At 55.1% G+C, this 15,333-nt stretch overlaps 2 protein-coding genes across 4 annotated transcripts in view; both read right to left on the reverse strand.

Moving 5' to 3' along the window:
* Window positions 1-9,132, reverse strand: part of SUPT16H (SPT16 homolog, facilitates chromatin remodeling subunit) — a 40,956-nt gene extending 31,824 nt beyond the window's left edge. Inside the window, exons 1-6 of the mRNA XM_069879144.1 lie at window positions 8,935-9,132; window positions 7,270-7,362; window positions 6,429-6,599; window positions 4,710-4,862; window positions 4,483-4,629; window positions 2,896-3,047 (exon numbers count right to left, since the gene is read on the reverse strand). Of these exons, the coding sequence (XP_069735245.1) occupies window positions 2,896-3,047; window positions 4,483-4,629; window positions 4,710-4,862; window positions 6,429-6,599; window positions 7,270-7,362; window positions 8,935-9,000 (782 nt within the window). The 5' untranslated portion in view covers window positions 9,001-9,132. The remainder of the gene's footprint in view (window positions 1-2,895; window positions 3,048-4,482; window positions 4,630-4,709; window positions 4,863-6,428; window positions 6,600-7,269; window positions 7,363-8,934) is intronic.
* A 3,599-nt stretch (window positions 9,133-12,731) lies between these two features.
* Window positions 12,732-15,333, reverse strand: part of CHD8 (chromodomain helicase DNA binding protein 8) — a 74,593-nt gene continuing 71,991 nt past the window's right edge. For all 3 annotated transcript variants that reach the window (XM_069879140.1, XM_069879139.1, XM_069879141.1), the window contains 4 exons: window positions 15,203-15,301; window positions 14,495-14,590; window positions 13,432-13,467; window positions 12,732-13,000 (listed from right to left, as the gene is read on the reverse strand). In XM_069879140.1, coding sequence (XP_069735241.1) covers window positions 12,839-13,000; window positions 13,432-13,467; window positions 14,495-14,590; window positions 15,203-15,301 — 393 coding nt within the window. In that variant the 3' untranslated portion in view covers window positions 12,732-12,838. The remainder of the gene's footprint in view (window positions 13,001-13,431; window positions 13,468-14,494; window positions 14,591-15,202; window positions 15,302-15,333) is intronic.

Below are 15,333 nucleotides of genomic sequence, written 5' to 3' on the forward strand. Positions count from 1 at the left end.
ATTGGGGAATTTTTACATGAAAAATCAATTTGGGAATTTTTACATGAAAAATCAATCAATTTAGGAATTTTTACATGAAAAATCGGCCAATTTGGGAATTTTTACACAAAAAAATCAATCAATCTGGGAATTTTTACATGAAAAATCAACCAATTTGGGAATTTTTACATGAAAAATCAACCAATTTGGGAATTTTTACATGAAATATTGGCCAATTTGGGAATTTTTACATGAAAAATCGGCCAATTTGGGAATTTTTACACAAAAAATCGGTCAATTGTGGACTTTTCTGGAGAGAAATTGGCTCATTTTGCAATTTTATGGAGAGAAATTGGCTAATTTTGGAAATTTTTGGAGAGAAATTGGAAAATTTTGGATTTTTTTTGAGAAAAAGTGGCCAATTGTGGAATTTTTACAAAAAAATGGCCAATTTTGAAGTTTTTTGGAGAGAAATTGGTCAATGGGGGAATTTTAAGGAGAGAAATTGGCTAATGTTGGAATTTTTTAGATAAAAAGTGGCCAATTTTGGATTTTTTTGAAAGAAATCAGAAAATTTTGGATTTTTTTGGAGAAAAAGCGGCCAATTGTGCCATTTTTACCAAAAAAATTGGCCAATTTTGGAGTTTTTTGGAGAGAAATTGGCCGATTTGGGAATTTTTTTGGAGAAAAAGTCGCCAATGTTGGAATTTTTTGGTGAGAAATTGGCCAATTTTTGAATTTAATGGAGAGAAATTGACCAATATTGGAACTTTCTACAGAGAAATTGGCTAATTTTGGAATTTTATGGAGCGAAATTGGCCAATTTGGGAATTTAATGCAGAGAAATTGGCCAATGCTGGAAGTTTTTGGAGAAAAATTAGGCAATTTTGGAATTTTTTGGAGATAAATTGGAAAATTTTGGATTTTTTACAAGAAAAATTTGCCAATTGTGGACATTTCTGCAGAGAAAATCCTCAAATTCCCCTCAAACTCCCCCTTTTCCCCTCAAACTCCCCCTCTTCCCCTCAAACTCCCCCATTTTCCCCTCCAACCCCACTTTTTCCCCTCCAACCCCCCCTTTTTCCCTCCAAATCTTCCCATTTTCTCCTCAAACTCCCCCCCACACTCCTCAAATCCCTCCAAATCTTCACATTTTCTCCTCAAATTCCACTCAAACTCCTCAAATTCCACCTTTTTCCTCTCAAATTCCACCTTGTTCCCTCCAAATCTCCACATTTTCTCCTCAAACTCCACTTTTTCTCCTCAAACTCCCCTCAAACTCCCCTTTTCCCCTCAAACTCCCCCTTATTCCCTCCAAATCTTCCCATTTTCTCCTCAAACTCCCCCCACACTCCTCAAATAATTCCACCATTTTCTCCTCAAATTCCACCATTTCCCCCTCAAACTCCCCCTTTTTCCCTCCAAATCTTCACGTTTTCTCCTCAAACTCCACTTTTTCTCCTCAAACTCCCCCTTATTCCCTCCAAATCTTCAGTTTTTCTCCTCCAACTCCAATAAAATTCCTCAAATTCCACCATTTTCCCCTCAAACTCCACCTTATTCCCTCCAAATCTTCACTTTTTCTCCTCAAACTCCCCCCAAACTCCTCAAATTCCACCTTTTTCCCCTCAAATTCCACCTTTTTCCCCTCAAATTCCACCTTTTTCCCCTCAAATTCCACCTTTTTCCCCTCAAATTCCACCTTTTTCTCCTCAAATTCCACCTTTTTCTCCTCAAACTCCCCCTTATTCCCTCCAAATCTTCACGTTTTCTCCTCAAATTCCAATTTTTCCCTCCAAATCTTCACCTTTGCCCCTCAAACTCCCCTTTTCCCTCCAAATCTTCAGTTTTTCTCCTCAAACTCCCCCCCACACTCCTCAAATCCCTCCAAATCTTCACATTTTCTCCTCAAACTCCACTCAAACTCCTCAAATTCCACCATTTTCTCCTCAAATTCCACCTTTTGCCCCTCAAACTCCCCCTTCTTCCCTCCAAATCTTCACTTTTTCTCCTCCAACTCCCCTCAAACTCCTCAAATTCCACCTTTTTCCCCTCAAACTCCACCTTTTTTGCTCCAAATCTTCACATTTTCCCCTCAAACTCCCCCCAAACTCCTCAAATCTTCACATTTTCTCCTCAAATTCCACTTTTTCCCCTCCAAACCTTCACTTTTCCTCCTCAAACTCCCCTCAAACTCCTCAAATTCCACCATTTTCTCCTCAAATTCCACCATTTTCCCCTCAAACTCCCCCATTTTCCCCTCCAAATCTTCATTTTCTCCTCAAATTCCACCTTTTTCTCTCCAAACCTTCCCATTTTCTCCTCAAATTCCACCATTTTCCCCTCAAACTCCACCTTTTCCCCTCAAACTCCCCCTTTTTCCCTCCAAATCTTCACGTTTTCTCCTCAAACTCCCCTCAAACTCCTCAAATTCCACCATTTTCTCCTCAAATTCCACCATTTTCTCCTCAAATTCCACCATTTTCCCCTCAAACTCCCCCATTTTCCCCTCAAACTCCCCCATTTTCCCCTCAAACTCCCCCATTTTCCCCTCAAACTCCCCCATTTTCCCCTCAAACTCCCCCATTTTCCCCTCCAAATCTTCATTTTCTCCTCAAATTCCACCTTTTTCTCTCCAAATCTTCCCATTTTCTCCTCAAATTCCACCATTTTCCCCTCAAACTCCACCTTTTCCCCTCAAACTCCACCTTTTTCCCTCCAAATCTCCACATTTTCTCCTCAAACTCCCCTCAAACTCCTCAAATTCCACCATTTTCCCCTCAAATTCCACCATTTTCCCCTCAAATTCCACCATTTTCCCCTCAAATTCCACCATTTTCTCCTCAAATTAAACCATTTTCTCCTCAAATTCCACCATTTTCCCCTCCAACCCCCCATTTTCCCCTCGGAGCCCACCTGACGACGCTGAACTTGAGGTTGTAGTTCCCTCCGCTCTGGATGATGGGCGGGTAGCACATCTCCACGGCCGACGGATCCGCCCCGGCCAGGAACTTCTTCTCCTCGATGGCTTTTTCCACCGCCTCCGCCAACTTGCTGTGCCGCACTTTCTGCGCGAAAAACCCACCCCAGATCCCTCAAAACCACCAAAACCTCCTCGAGACCCTCCAAAACCTCCTCGAAACCCACCAGAACCTCCTCGAAACCCACCAGAACCTCCTCGAAACCCACCAGAACCTCCTCGAAACCTCCTCGAGACCCTCCAAAACCCCCTCGAGACCCTCCAAAACCCCCTCGAGACCCTCCAAAACCCCCTCGAGACCCTCCAAAACCCCCTCGAGACCCTCCAAAACCCCCTCGAGACCCTCCAAACCCCCTCGAGACCCTCCAAACCCCCTCGAGACCCTCCAAAACCCCCTCGAGACCCTCAAACCCCCCTCGAGACCCTCCAAACCCCCTCGAGACCCTCCAAACCCCCTCGAGACCCTCCAAAACCCCCTCGAGACCCTCCAAACCCCCTCGAGACCCTCCAAACCCCCTCGAGACCCTCCAAACCCCCTCGAGACCCTCCAAACCCCCTCGAGACCCTCCAAAACCCCCTCGAGACCCTCCAAAACCCCCTCGAGACCCGATTTTTACACAAAAAATCAGTCAATTGTGGCTTTTCTGGAGAGAAAGTGGCTCCTTTTGGAAATTTTTGGAGAGAAATTGGAAGATCTTGGAGTTTTTTGGAGGAAAATCAGCCAATTGGAGAATTTTGACCAAAAAAATGGACCAAATTTGGAATTTTTAGGAGAGAAATTGGCTGATTTTGAGATTTTTTCAAGAAAAAGGGGCCAATTCGGGAATTTTTTGGAGAAAAAGTGGCCAAGGTTGGAATTTTTTGGAGAGAAATTGACCAATGTTGGAATTTTCTCATGAGAAACTGGCTCATTTTGGAATTTTTTGGAGAGAAATTAGAAAATTTGGGGTTTTTTTTAAGAAAAAGGGGCCAATTAGGGAATTTTTACCCCAAAATTGGCCACTTGGGGGCTTTTCTGGAGAGAAATTGGCTCCTTTTGGAAATTTTTGGAGAGAAATTGGAAAATTTTGGAATTTTATGGAAACAAATTGAAAAATTCTGGATTTTTTTTGAGAAAAAGGAGCCAATTCTACAATTTTTTGAGAGAAATTGGCCAATTGGGGACTTTTCTACAGAAAAATCGGCTAATTTTGGAATTCTTTCTCCTCAAACTCCCCCAAATCCTCACATTTTCTCCTCAAACTCCCCTCGAGACCCTCCAAAACCTCCTAAAATCCCTCAAAACCTCCTCGAGACCCTCCAAACCCTCTTTGAGACCCTCCAAAACCCCCTCGAGACCCTCCAAAACCTTCTCAAAACCCCCTCGAGACCCTCCAAACTCCCTCGAGACCCTCCAAAACCCCCTCGAGACCCTCCAAAACCCCCTCGAGACCCTCCAAACCCCCTCGAGACCCTCCAAACCCCCTCGAGACCCTCCAAACCCCCCTCGAGACCCTCCAAAACCCCCTCGAGACCCTCCAAACCTCATCGGCGTCCACGATCTCCATCACGCGCTCCTTGAAGAACTTGGAGAAGACCTCGGAGGTGATGGCGGCCGCTTTCCTCATGAGGTTGACCTCGCCGTCCTCCTTGGCCGCCATGGCGTAGGCCACGGCCGCGCTGATGTCCACCTAGAGCAAGATGGAAGCCGTTTCGAAGCTTCTGGTCCTTCCAAAGCCACCTGGAGTCCCACCCGGAGGTCCCCGCGGACCTTCTCGAAGGGCTCCTTGCTGAGGGAGTCGCTCCAGCTCTTCATGAAGTCCCCGGGGAACTTGTCCTTGGGGAAGACGCCCAGGCGCTTGCCGGCCCGGCTGCCCCGAAGGGCCTCCAGCAGCTTCGAGAAGTTGGCCTGGTTGCTCTCCGTCTGCGGCCGACGAAGGGAAAAGGAAGATGAGGACTTCTCCATCACCATCTCCTCCTCCTCCTCCAGCTTCTCCATCTCCTCCACCTTCTCCACTTCATCTCCACCTCCTCCATCTCCCTCTCCTCCTCATCTCCATCTGCTCTTTGTCTCCATCTCCATCTTCTCCTCCTCTACCTCCTCCATCTCCACCTCGTCTCCACCTCCTCCTCCTCCATCTCCACCTCCTCCTCCTCTTTGTCTCCTCCTCCACCTCCTCCATCTCCACCTCCATCTTCTCCTCTTAACCTCCATCTCCTCCTCTTTGTCTCCATCTCCATTTCCAGCTCCACCTCCATCTTCTTCTCTTCATCTCCACCTCCTCCTCCTCTTTGTCTCCATCTCCTCCTCCTCCATCTCCATCTCCAGCTCCACCTTCTTCTCTCCATCTCCACCTCCTCCTCCTCCATCTCCTCCTCTTCTTTGTCTCCATCTCCTCCTCCATCCCCACCTCCTCCATTTCCTCTTTGTCTCCATCTCCTCCTTGTCCCCATCTCCTCCTCATCCTCCTCTTTGTCTCCAGCTCCTCCTCCATCTCCTTCTCCTTCTCCATTTCCATCACCAGCTCTACCTTCTCCACCTTCTCCTCTTCATCTCCACCTCCTCCTCTTCATCTCCACCTCCTCCTCCTCTTTGTCTCCTCTTCCTCCTCCATCTCCTCCTCCTCCATCTCCAGCTCCAGCTTCTCCATCTCCTCCACCTTCTCCACTTCATCTCCACCTCCTCCTCTTTGTCTCCATCTCCTTCTCCTCCTCCATCTCATCTTTGTCTCCATCTCCTTCTCCTCCTCCATCTCCTTCTCCTCCACCTTCTCTTAACCTCCATCTCCTCCTCCTCTTTGTCTCCATCTCCTCCTCCATTTCCACCTCCAGCTCCACCTTCTCCTCTTAATCTCCACCTCCTCTTGCTTTGTCTCCATCTCCATCTCCTCCTCCTCCATCTCCATCTCCTCCTCCTCCATCTCCATCTCCTCCTCCTCCATCTCCATCTCCTCCTCCATCTCCATCTCCTCCTCCTCCTCCATCTCCTCCTCCTCCTCCATCTCCTCCTCCATCTCCTCCTCCTCCTCCATCTCCTCCTCCTCCTCCATCTCCTCCTCCTCCTCCATCTCCTCCTCCATCTCCTCCTCCATCTCCTCCTCCATCTCCTCCTCCTCCTCCATCTCCTCCTCCTCCTCCATCTCCTCCTCCTCCTCCATCTCCTCCTCCTCCTCCATCTCCTCCTCCTCCTCCATCTCCTCCTCCTCCTCCATCTCCTCCTCCTCCTCCATCTCCTCCTCCTCCTCCATCTCCTCCTCCTCCTCCATCTCCTCCTCCTCCTCCATCTCCTCCTCCTCCTCCATCTCCTCCTCCTCCTCCATCTCCTCCTCCTCCTCCATCTCCTCCTCCTCCTCCATCTCCTCCTCCTCCATCTCCTCCTCCTCCATCTCCTCCTCCTCCTCCATCTCCTCCTCCTCCTCCTCCATCTCCTCCTCCTCCTCCTCCATCTCCATCTCCTCCATCTCCATCTCCTCCTCGGCGAGGTCCTCACCTTCTCCCTGACGAGGAGGGTGATGGCGGGGACTCCGTTGCTGCCCTCTCCCCCTTTCCCGTGCGCCACCTGCTTCAGGAACTCCACCTTCTTCTTGCTGGCCATGAAGAGGATCTTCTCCTCGCAGAAAACCATGATGGTGTCGGTCAGCTCGTAGCCGAAGAGCCACGTCTGGGGGGTGGAAGAGGAGAAAACGAGGTCCTAACGCCATGGGATCCAGCTTCAAGATGGTGGAACCCAACTTGAAGGTGGTGGGACTCCATTTCTACGTCGAGGAACCCTCAAAACTGGTGGGAACGGCCCTAATATCCAGGTTTTTCCCCTCAAAATGGCTGCCAGGACCTCCTAAAAGTCTTAAAATTCAATCTAAAGGTGGTGAGATCCAACTTAAAGATGGAGGAACCCAACTTAAAGGTGGTGGGACTCCATTTCTACGTCCAGAAACCTCAAAACTGGTGGGAATGGCCCTAAAATCCAGGTTTTTCCTCTCAAAATGGCTGCCAGGACCTCCTAAAAGTCTTAAAACTCAATCTAAAGGTGATGAGACCCAACTTGAAGGTAGTGGAACCCACCTTAAAGGTGGAAGAACCCAACTTAAAGGTGGTGGGACTCCATTTCTACGTCGAGGAACCCTCAAAACTGGTGGGAACGGCCCTAAAATCCAGGTTTTTCCCCTCAAAATGGCTACCAGGGCCTCCTAAAAGTCTTAAAACTCAATCTAAAGGTGGTGAGATCCAACTTAAAGATGGAGGAACCCAACTTAAAGGTGGTGGGACCCCATTTCTACGTTGAGGACCCCTCAAAATGAGTAGAAACGCCCCAAAACCTCCGTCCCCCCCACCTGCAGGGCGGTGGATTTGGCGTAGACGATCTCCTCGTCCACCCCCACGGCCACCACGATGGCGTCCACGGAGCCCAGTTCATCCTCCCCCTTCTAGAAGAGAAAAAGAGAAAGAAAAGGGGTGACGGGGGGGTCACTCAGAGCCGTTTCCCCACCCCAGAACCCCAAAAACCCCCTTCGACCCCCTCCCCTCTTCTCTAACCCCCCAATTTCCCTCACAAACCCCCCAATTTCCCTCACAAACCCCCCAATTTCCCTCACAAACCCCCCAATTTCCCTCACAAACCCCCCAATTTCCCTCACAAACCCCCTTCAACCCCCTCCCCTCCTCTCCAACCCCCCCATTTCCCTCACAAACCCCCTTCAACCCCCTCCCCTCCCCTCTAACCCCCCCATTTCCCTCAGAAACCCCCCCATTTCCCTCAGAAACCCCCCCATTTCCCTCAGAAACCCCCCCATTTCCCTCACAAACCCCCCCATTTCCCTCACAAACCCCCCCATTTCCCTCACAAACCCCCCCATTTCCCTCACAAACCCCCCCATTTCCCTCACAAACCCCCCCATTTCCCTCACAAACCCCCCCATTTCCCTCACAAACCCCCCCATTTCCCTCACAAACCCCCCCATTTCCCTCACAAACCCCCTTCGACCCCCTCCCCTCCTCTCTAACCCCCCCTTTTCCCTCATAAACCCCACAATTTCCCTCACAAACCCCCTTCGACCCCCTCCCCTCCTCTCTAACCCCCCCATTTCCCTCATAAACCCCCCAATTTCCCTCATAAACCCCCCAATTTCCCTCAGAAACCCCCCAATTTCCCTCAGAAACCCCCCAATTTCCCTCAGAAACCCCCCAATTTCCCTCAGAAACCCCCTTCAACCCCCTCCCCTCCCCTCTAACCCCCCAATTTCCCTCAGAAACCCCCAATTTCCCTCAGAAACCCCCTCATTTCCCTCACAAACCCCCTTCGACCCCCTCCCCTCCTCTCTAACCCCCCCCATTTCCCTCATAAAACCCCCAATTTCCCTCATAAAACCCCCAATTTCCCTCATAAAACCCCCAATTTCCCTCATAAAACCCCTTCGACCCCTTCCCCTCCTCTCCAACCCCCCAATTTCCCTCACAAACCCCCTTCGACCCCCTCCCCTCCCCTCTAACCCCCCAATTTCCCTCATAAAACCCCCCATTTCCCTCACAAGCCCCCCAATTTCCCTCACAAGCCCCCCAATTTCCCTCACAAGCCCCCCAATTTCCCTCACAAGCCCCCTTCGACCCCCTCCCCTCCTCTCTAACCCCCCATTTCCCCCACAAACCCCCCCATTTCCCTCACAAACCCCCCCATTTCCCTCACAAACCCCCCCATTTCCCTCCCCTCCTCTCTAATCCCCCATTTCCCTCAGAAACCCCCTTCGACCCCCTCCCCTCCAACCCCCCAATTTCCCTCATAAAGCCCCAATTTCCCTCACAAACCCCCCCATTTCCCTCACAAACCCCCTTCGACCCCCTCCCCTCCCCTCTAATCCCCCCATTCCCCTCACAAACCCCCTTCGACCCCTCCCGTCCTCTCTAACCCCCCAATTTCCCTCAGAAACCTCCCCATTTTCCTCATCAAACCCCTTTCAACCCCCCCCCAACCCCCCGATTCCCCTCACGGCCCCCTCCCCCACCTGCCAGCTCCCGTAGAGCCGCCGGAGGCGCCGGTTGAAGGCGTCGCGGTCGAGGCTGAGCGCCATGAGGAGCCCCCGGGGCCCCCGCGGCGGGACCCGCGCCGCCTCTTCCTTCTTTTCCTCCTCCTCCTCCTCCTTCTTCTTTTGTTTCTTTCTCTTCTTCTTCTTCTCCTCCGCCTCCTCCCCGCGCCGCGGCTCCCCCGGAAGCGCCGACCCCACAGCGCCGCTTCCGCTTCCGGTGGCGCGGGGAGAGGCGGGAACCGGCGGCGGGGGGGGGGGCGGGGGGGCGGGGTCACGTGACGAGGGGGTGGTGGCCGGGGCGGGTCACGTGGCGCATGGGGGGGAGCGCGGGTTCGGGGTCACGTGACGCGGAGAGGGCGGGGGAGCGCGACGGTGGAGGGGTCACGTGACGACGGGGGGGAGCGCGGGTTCGTGGTCACGTGACGCAGAGAGGGCGGGGGAGCGCGCGGGTTGGGGATCACGTGACGAAGCGGAAGGGGGGAGCGCGGGTTACGGGGTCACGTGACGCGGAGGGGGGGGAGCGCGGGTTAAGGGGTCACGTGACGCGGAGAGGGAGGGGGAGCGCGACGGTGGAGGGGTCACGTGACGACGGGGGGAGCGCAGGTTCGTGGTCACGTGACGCAGAGAGGGCGGGGGGAGCGCGCGGGTTGGGGATCACGTGACGAGCGGGGAGGGGGAGCGCGGGTTAAGAAGTCACGTGACGACGGGGGAGCGCGGGTTCGTGGTCACGTGACGCGGAGAGGGCGGGGGAGCGCGCGGGTTGGGGATCACGTGACGAGCGGGGAGGGAGAGGGAGCGCAGGTTAAGGGGTCACGTGACGCGGAGCGGGCGGGGGAGCGCGGGTTAAGGGGTCACGTGAGACGCGGAGCGCGGGTTACGGGGTCACGTGACGAGCGGGGAGGGAGGGGAAGCGCGGGTTACGGGGTCACGTGACGAGCGGGGAGGGAGGGGAAGCGCGGGTTAAGGGGTCACGTGACGCGGAGGGGGGAGCGCGGGTTAAGGGGTCACGTGACGCGGAGAGGGCGGGGGAGCGCGGGTTAAGGGGTCACGTGAACCGGAGAGGGAGGGGGGAGCGCGCGGGTTGGGGGGTCACGTGACGAGAGGGGAGAGGTGGAGCGCGCGGGTCGAGAGGTCACGTGACGCGGGGGTGGGAGCGCGCGGGTTAAGGAGTCACGTGACGATTGAGGAGAGGGGAGCGCGGGTTCGGCGTCACGTGACGTGGAGGAGGGGAGGAGGAGGGCGGGTTCTGGGGTCACGTGACGCGGAGAGGGAGGGGGAGCGCGACGGTGGAGAGGTCACGTGACGACGGGGGGAGCGCGGGTTCGTGGTCACGTGACGCGGGGAGGGCGGGGGAGCGCGGGTTCGGGGTCACGTGAACCGGAGAGGGAGGGGGGAGCGCGCGGGTTGGGGGGGTCACGTGACGAGAGGGGAGAGGTGGAGCGCGCGGGTCGAGAGGTCACGTGACGCGGGGGTGGGAGCGCGCGGGGTAAGGAGTCACGTGACGATTGAGAGGGGGAGCGCGGGTTCGGCGTCACGTGACGTGGAGGAGGGCGGGGGAGCGCGCGGGTTGGGGATCACGTGACGAGGGGGAGGGAGGGGAGCGCGGGTTAAGGGGTCACGTGACGCGGACAGGGAGGGGGAGCGCGGGTTAAGGAGTCACGTGACGATTGAAGAGGGGGGGGGAGCGCGGGTTCGGGGTCACGTGAACCGGAGAGGGAGGGGGGAGCGCGAGGGTTGGGGGGGTCACGTGACGAGCGGGGAGGGAGGGGAGCGCGGGTTAAGGGGTCACGTGACGCGGACAGGGAGGGGGAGCGCGGGTTAAGGAGTCACGTGACGATTGAAGAGGGGGGGGAGCGCGGGTTCGGGGTCACGTGAACCGGAGAGGGAGGGGGGGAGTGCGAGGGTTGGGGGGGTCACGTGACCAGAGGGGAGAGGTGGAGCGCGCGGGTCGAGAGGTCACGTGACGCGGGGGGAGAGCGCGCGGGTTGGGGAGTCACGTGACGATTGAGGAGAGGGTGAGCGCGGGTTAAGGGGTCACGTGACGCGGAGGGGGGAGCGCGGGTTCGTGGTCACGTGACGCGAGAGGAGAGGGGGAGCGCGGGTTCGGGGTCACGTGACGCGGGGAGGGAGCGCGCGGGTTAAGGAGTCAAGTGACGAGAGAGCAGAAGGGGTGCGCGCGTTAGGGGTCACGTGACGCGGAGAGGGCGGGGGAGCGCGGGGGCTCAGCCGGGTCACGTGATGCGGAGAGGGGGAAGCGCGCGGGTTGAGGCGTCACGTGACGCGGGAGGAGACGGGGAGCGCGGGTTCGTGGTCACGTGACGCAAAGAGGGAGGGGGAGCGCGGGTTCGTGGTCACGTGACGCAAAGAGGGAGGGGGAGCGCGCGGGTTGAGGGGTCACGTGACGCGGGGCGGGGCGCGCGGTAGGGGGTCACGTGAACCGGAGGGGGAGGGGGGGAGCGCGCGGGTGTAGGGGTCACGTGACGACAGAGGGTCAGGGAGCGGGGGTTCGTGGTCACGTGACGCGGGGAGGGAGCGCGCGGGTCGAGGGGTCACGTGACGAAGGGGGAGCGCGGGGTCGGGGTCACGTGATGCGGGGAGAGAGCGCGCGGACTGAGGGGTCACGTGACGACGGGGAGCGCGCGGGGTCGAGTCACGTGAACAACGGGGCGGGGGAGCGCGGGGGCTCAGCGGGTCACGTGACGCGAGAGCGCGCGCGCGGGCCCGGGGGTCGCGTCACGTGACGAGGAGGGAGGGGGAGCGCGCGGGTCGACGGGTCACGTGACGCGCGGGAAAGCGGAGTCACGTGGCCGTTCGGGCGGGAAGCGGCGGGGGGGCGCCGTCACGTGACGAGCTCATGAGGTGATTCATCGCGTCTTGGGGAGGGTTTAATTGCGATCGCGGGGAGGGGGGTAATTAATGAGCGAGGTTGATTACTGAGGCGTTCATTAGCGGGTGGGGCTAATTAACGGTGCTTTAATTAGCGGGCGGGGCTAATAACGGCGTTTTAATTACTGGGTTGGGGCTAATTAAGGGCTTTGGGGGCGATTGCCTGGGGGGAATGAGCCTGGGGGTCATTAATAAAGGGGTTAATGAGTTGGGTTTAGTGAATGGTGGCAGCTCATTAAGGTTAGGGGTTAATTAAGAGGTGGGGGTCACTCCTGGGGTGTTAATTAGCGTGTGGAGCTACTTAATGAGGGTTAACTTGAGGGAAATAATCCTTTGGGGCAGTAATTAGTGAACAAGCTAGCGAGTTAGGGCTTAATTAACGAGCACTGGGGATTAATGAGGGATTAATTAACAGCTGGGGCTAACTAATGCAGGCTTAATTAGTGTGGGGGAGAATGAATGGGGCTTAAATTACACAGGGGGGTGGCTGAAGGGGGAAATAACCCTTGGGGGGGTCTTAATTAATGAAGAGCTTAATGAGTAAGGGCTTCATTTATGGGTGGTGATGATTCACGAGGGATTAATTAATAGATGGAGATAATGAGGGCTTAATTAGCATGGGGGGGCAACGAGCAGGGGATTAATTGCAGCGTGGGGCTGCGGCGGATGCTTTTGATTAATTAAAGGACCCATGAGGGGCTTAATTAACATCCTATTAATTAGCGTGAGGCTAATTAAACACCCCCCCACTCAGACGCCATTTTTGCTCTGTTTTACCTCCTTTTTATTAAAAAAACCCCTTCCCCCCCCCCCTTTCCACCCCCTTTTCGGTCCCTCCCCCTGCCCCTCCCCCTCAAGCCCCGCCCCCCGCCCCTCCCCCCCAGCCTCGCTTTGATTCGACCTCATTTACATATTTATATAAATTAGAAGGGGGGGGAGGGGGAGATGGGGGAGGGGGTGAGGGGGGGGAGGAGGATCCCCCCCCCCTTCCCTCCCTTCAATCCGAATCCGAAGCCAGGAGGGGGAGGGGCACGTCCGGCGCCGCTTCCGGGTCCGCGTCCGGCTCCGCTTCCGGGAAGGGGGGGGCGGGGCGAGGGGGGCCGCCGCCTCCCCCACCCAGCAGTGACGCCATCTTGGAGAGGGGGGAGGGGAGGAAGGGCTGGGGAGGGGGGGGGGCAAACAAAATGGCGGCTGAGACGGAGGGGCACAAAATGGCGGCCGAGGGGTGGGGGAGGGGCTTAAAATGGCGGGTTTGGGAGGGGGAGGGGCTTAAAGTGGGGGGAGGGGCACAAAATGGCAGCTGGGGAGGGGGAGGGGCTTAAATAGAGGGGTCTGGGGTGGGGGAGGGGCACAAAATGGCTGCCTGGGGGTAGGGAGGGGGCACAAAATGGCGGCCTAGGGGTGGGGAGGGGCACAAAATGGCGGCCTGGGGTGGGGGAGGGGCTTAAAGTGGGGGGAGGGGCACAAAATGGCGGCCTGGGGTAGGGAGGGGGCACAAAATGGCGGCCTAGGGGTGGGGGAGGGGCACAAAATGGCGGCTGGGGAGGGGGAGGGGCACAAAATGGCGGCCGGGGGGGGGTCAGCAAATACCTTCTTGCGGTGCCACTTGTGCTCCCGGCGCGGCCCCTGAGGGAAACGGGGAAAGAGACAATTGGAGGGGAAAAAGGGGAAAAAAGGGAAGGTTTGAGGGGAAAAAGGGGAAAAAGGGAAGTTTTGAGGGGAAAAAGGGGAAAAAAGGGAAGTTTTGAGGGGAAAAAGGGGAAAAAAGGGAATGTTTGAGGGGAAAAAGGGGAAAAAGGGAAGTTTTGAGGGGAAAAAGGGGAAAAAAGGGAAGTTTTGAGGGGAAAAGGGAAAAAAAGGGAAGTTTTGAGGGGAAAAAAGGGAAGTTTTGAGGGGAAAAAGGGAAAAAAGGGAAGTTTTGAGGGGAAAAAAGGGAAGTTTTGAGGGGAAAAAAGGAAAAAAGGGAAGTTTTAAGGGGAAAAAGGGAAGTTTTGAGGGGAAAAAGGGAAGTTTTGAGGGGAAAAAGGGAAAAAAGGGAAGTTTTGAGGGGAAAGAGGGAAGTTTTGAGGGGAAAAAGGGGAAAAAGGGAAGTTTTGAGGGGAAAAAAGGAGAAAAGGGAAGTTTTGAGGGGAAAAAGGGAAGTTTTGAGGAGAAAAAGGGGGAAAAAGGGAAGTTTTGAGGGGAAAAAGGGGAAAAAGGGAAGTTTTGAAGGGGAAAAAGGAGAAAAAGGGAAGTTTTGAGGGGGAAAAGGGGAAAAAAGGGAAGTTTTGAGGGGAAAAAGGGGAAAAAAGGGAAGTTTTGAGGGGAAAAGGGAAAAAAGGGAAGGTTTGAGGGGAAAAAGGGGAAGTTTTGAGGGGAAAAAGGGAAGTTTTGAGGGGAAAAAGGGAAAAAAGGGAAGTTTTGAGGGGAAAAGGGGGAAAAAGGGAAGTTTTGAAGGGAAAAAGGGAAGTTTTGAGGGGAAAAGGGAGAAAAAGGGAAGTTTTGAGGGGAAAAGGGGAAAAAGGGAAGTTTTGAGGGGAAAAGGGGGAAAAAGGGAAGTTTTGAAGGGAAAAAGGGAAGTTTTGAGGGGAAAAAGGGGAAAAAGGGAAGTTTTGAGGGGGAAAAGGGAGAAAAAGGGAAGTTTTGAGGGGAAATTATTTTTTGGGGGTCTCACCGGGAGGAAACGAGGCTCCAGGGCGAAGTCGGGGTGCACTTGGCTTTCGGGGTCCCCCCCCGGCTCCCGCAGCCCCTCCAGGCAGCGCAGCTCCAGCTGGGGGGGGGGGAGAGGACCCCAAATTTAAGGGGGGGACCCCAAAAATCTAAGTTGAGGGGGAAAAGGGACCCCAAAACCCAACTTGAGGGGGAAAAGGGACCCCAAAACCCAACTTGGAGGGGGAAAAGGGACCCCAAAACCCAACTTGGAGGGGGAAAAGGGACCCCAAAACCCAACCTGGGGGGGAAAAGGGACCCCAAAACCCAACCTGGGGGGGAAAAGGGACCCCAAAACCCAACTTGAGGGGGAAAAGGGACCCCAAAACCCAACCTGGGGGGGAAAAGGGACCCCAAAACCCAACTTGGGACCCCAAAACCCAATTTGGGGTGGGAAGAGACCTCAAAATAGAGGGGGGGACCCCAAAATCCAGGACAAGGGACCCCAAAACCCAACCTGGGGGGGGAAAAGGACCCCAAAACTCAACTTGGGGGGGGAAAGGGACCCCAAAACCCAACCTGGGGGGGAAAAGGGACCCCAAAACCCAACCTGGAGGGGAAAAGGGACCCCAAAACCCAACCTGGGGGGGAAAAGGGACCCCAAAACCCAACTTGGGGGGGAAAAGGAACCCCAAAACCCAACTTGGAGGGGAAAAGGGACCCCAAAACCCACCTCCACCAACTTCTTGCTGTTCTTCTTCTGGGGGGGCTCCCGGGGGGCCCCGTTGGGGACCAACCGGTGCTTCTGGAAGGTCAATTTGAGCCCCTCCTCCTGGGGGGGGACCCCAAAAATCAGCGTTTCTC

Source organism: Phaenicophaeus curvirostris, chromosome 33, assembly GCF_032191515.1.
Source record: "Phaenicophaeus curvirostris isolate KB17595 chromosome 33, BPBGC_Pcur_1.0, whole genome shotgun sequence".
NCBI classification, from domain to species: domain Eukaryota; kingdom Metazoa; phylum Chordata; class Aves; order Cuculiformes; family Cuculidae; genus Phaenicophaeus; species Phaenicophaeus curvirostris.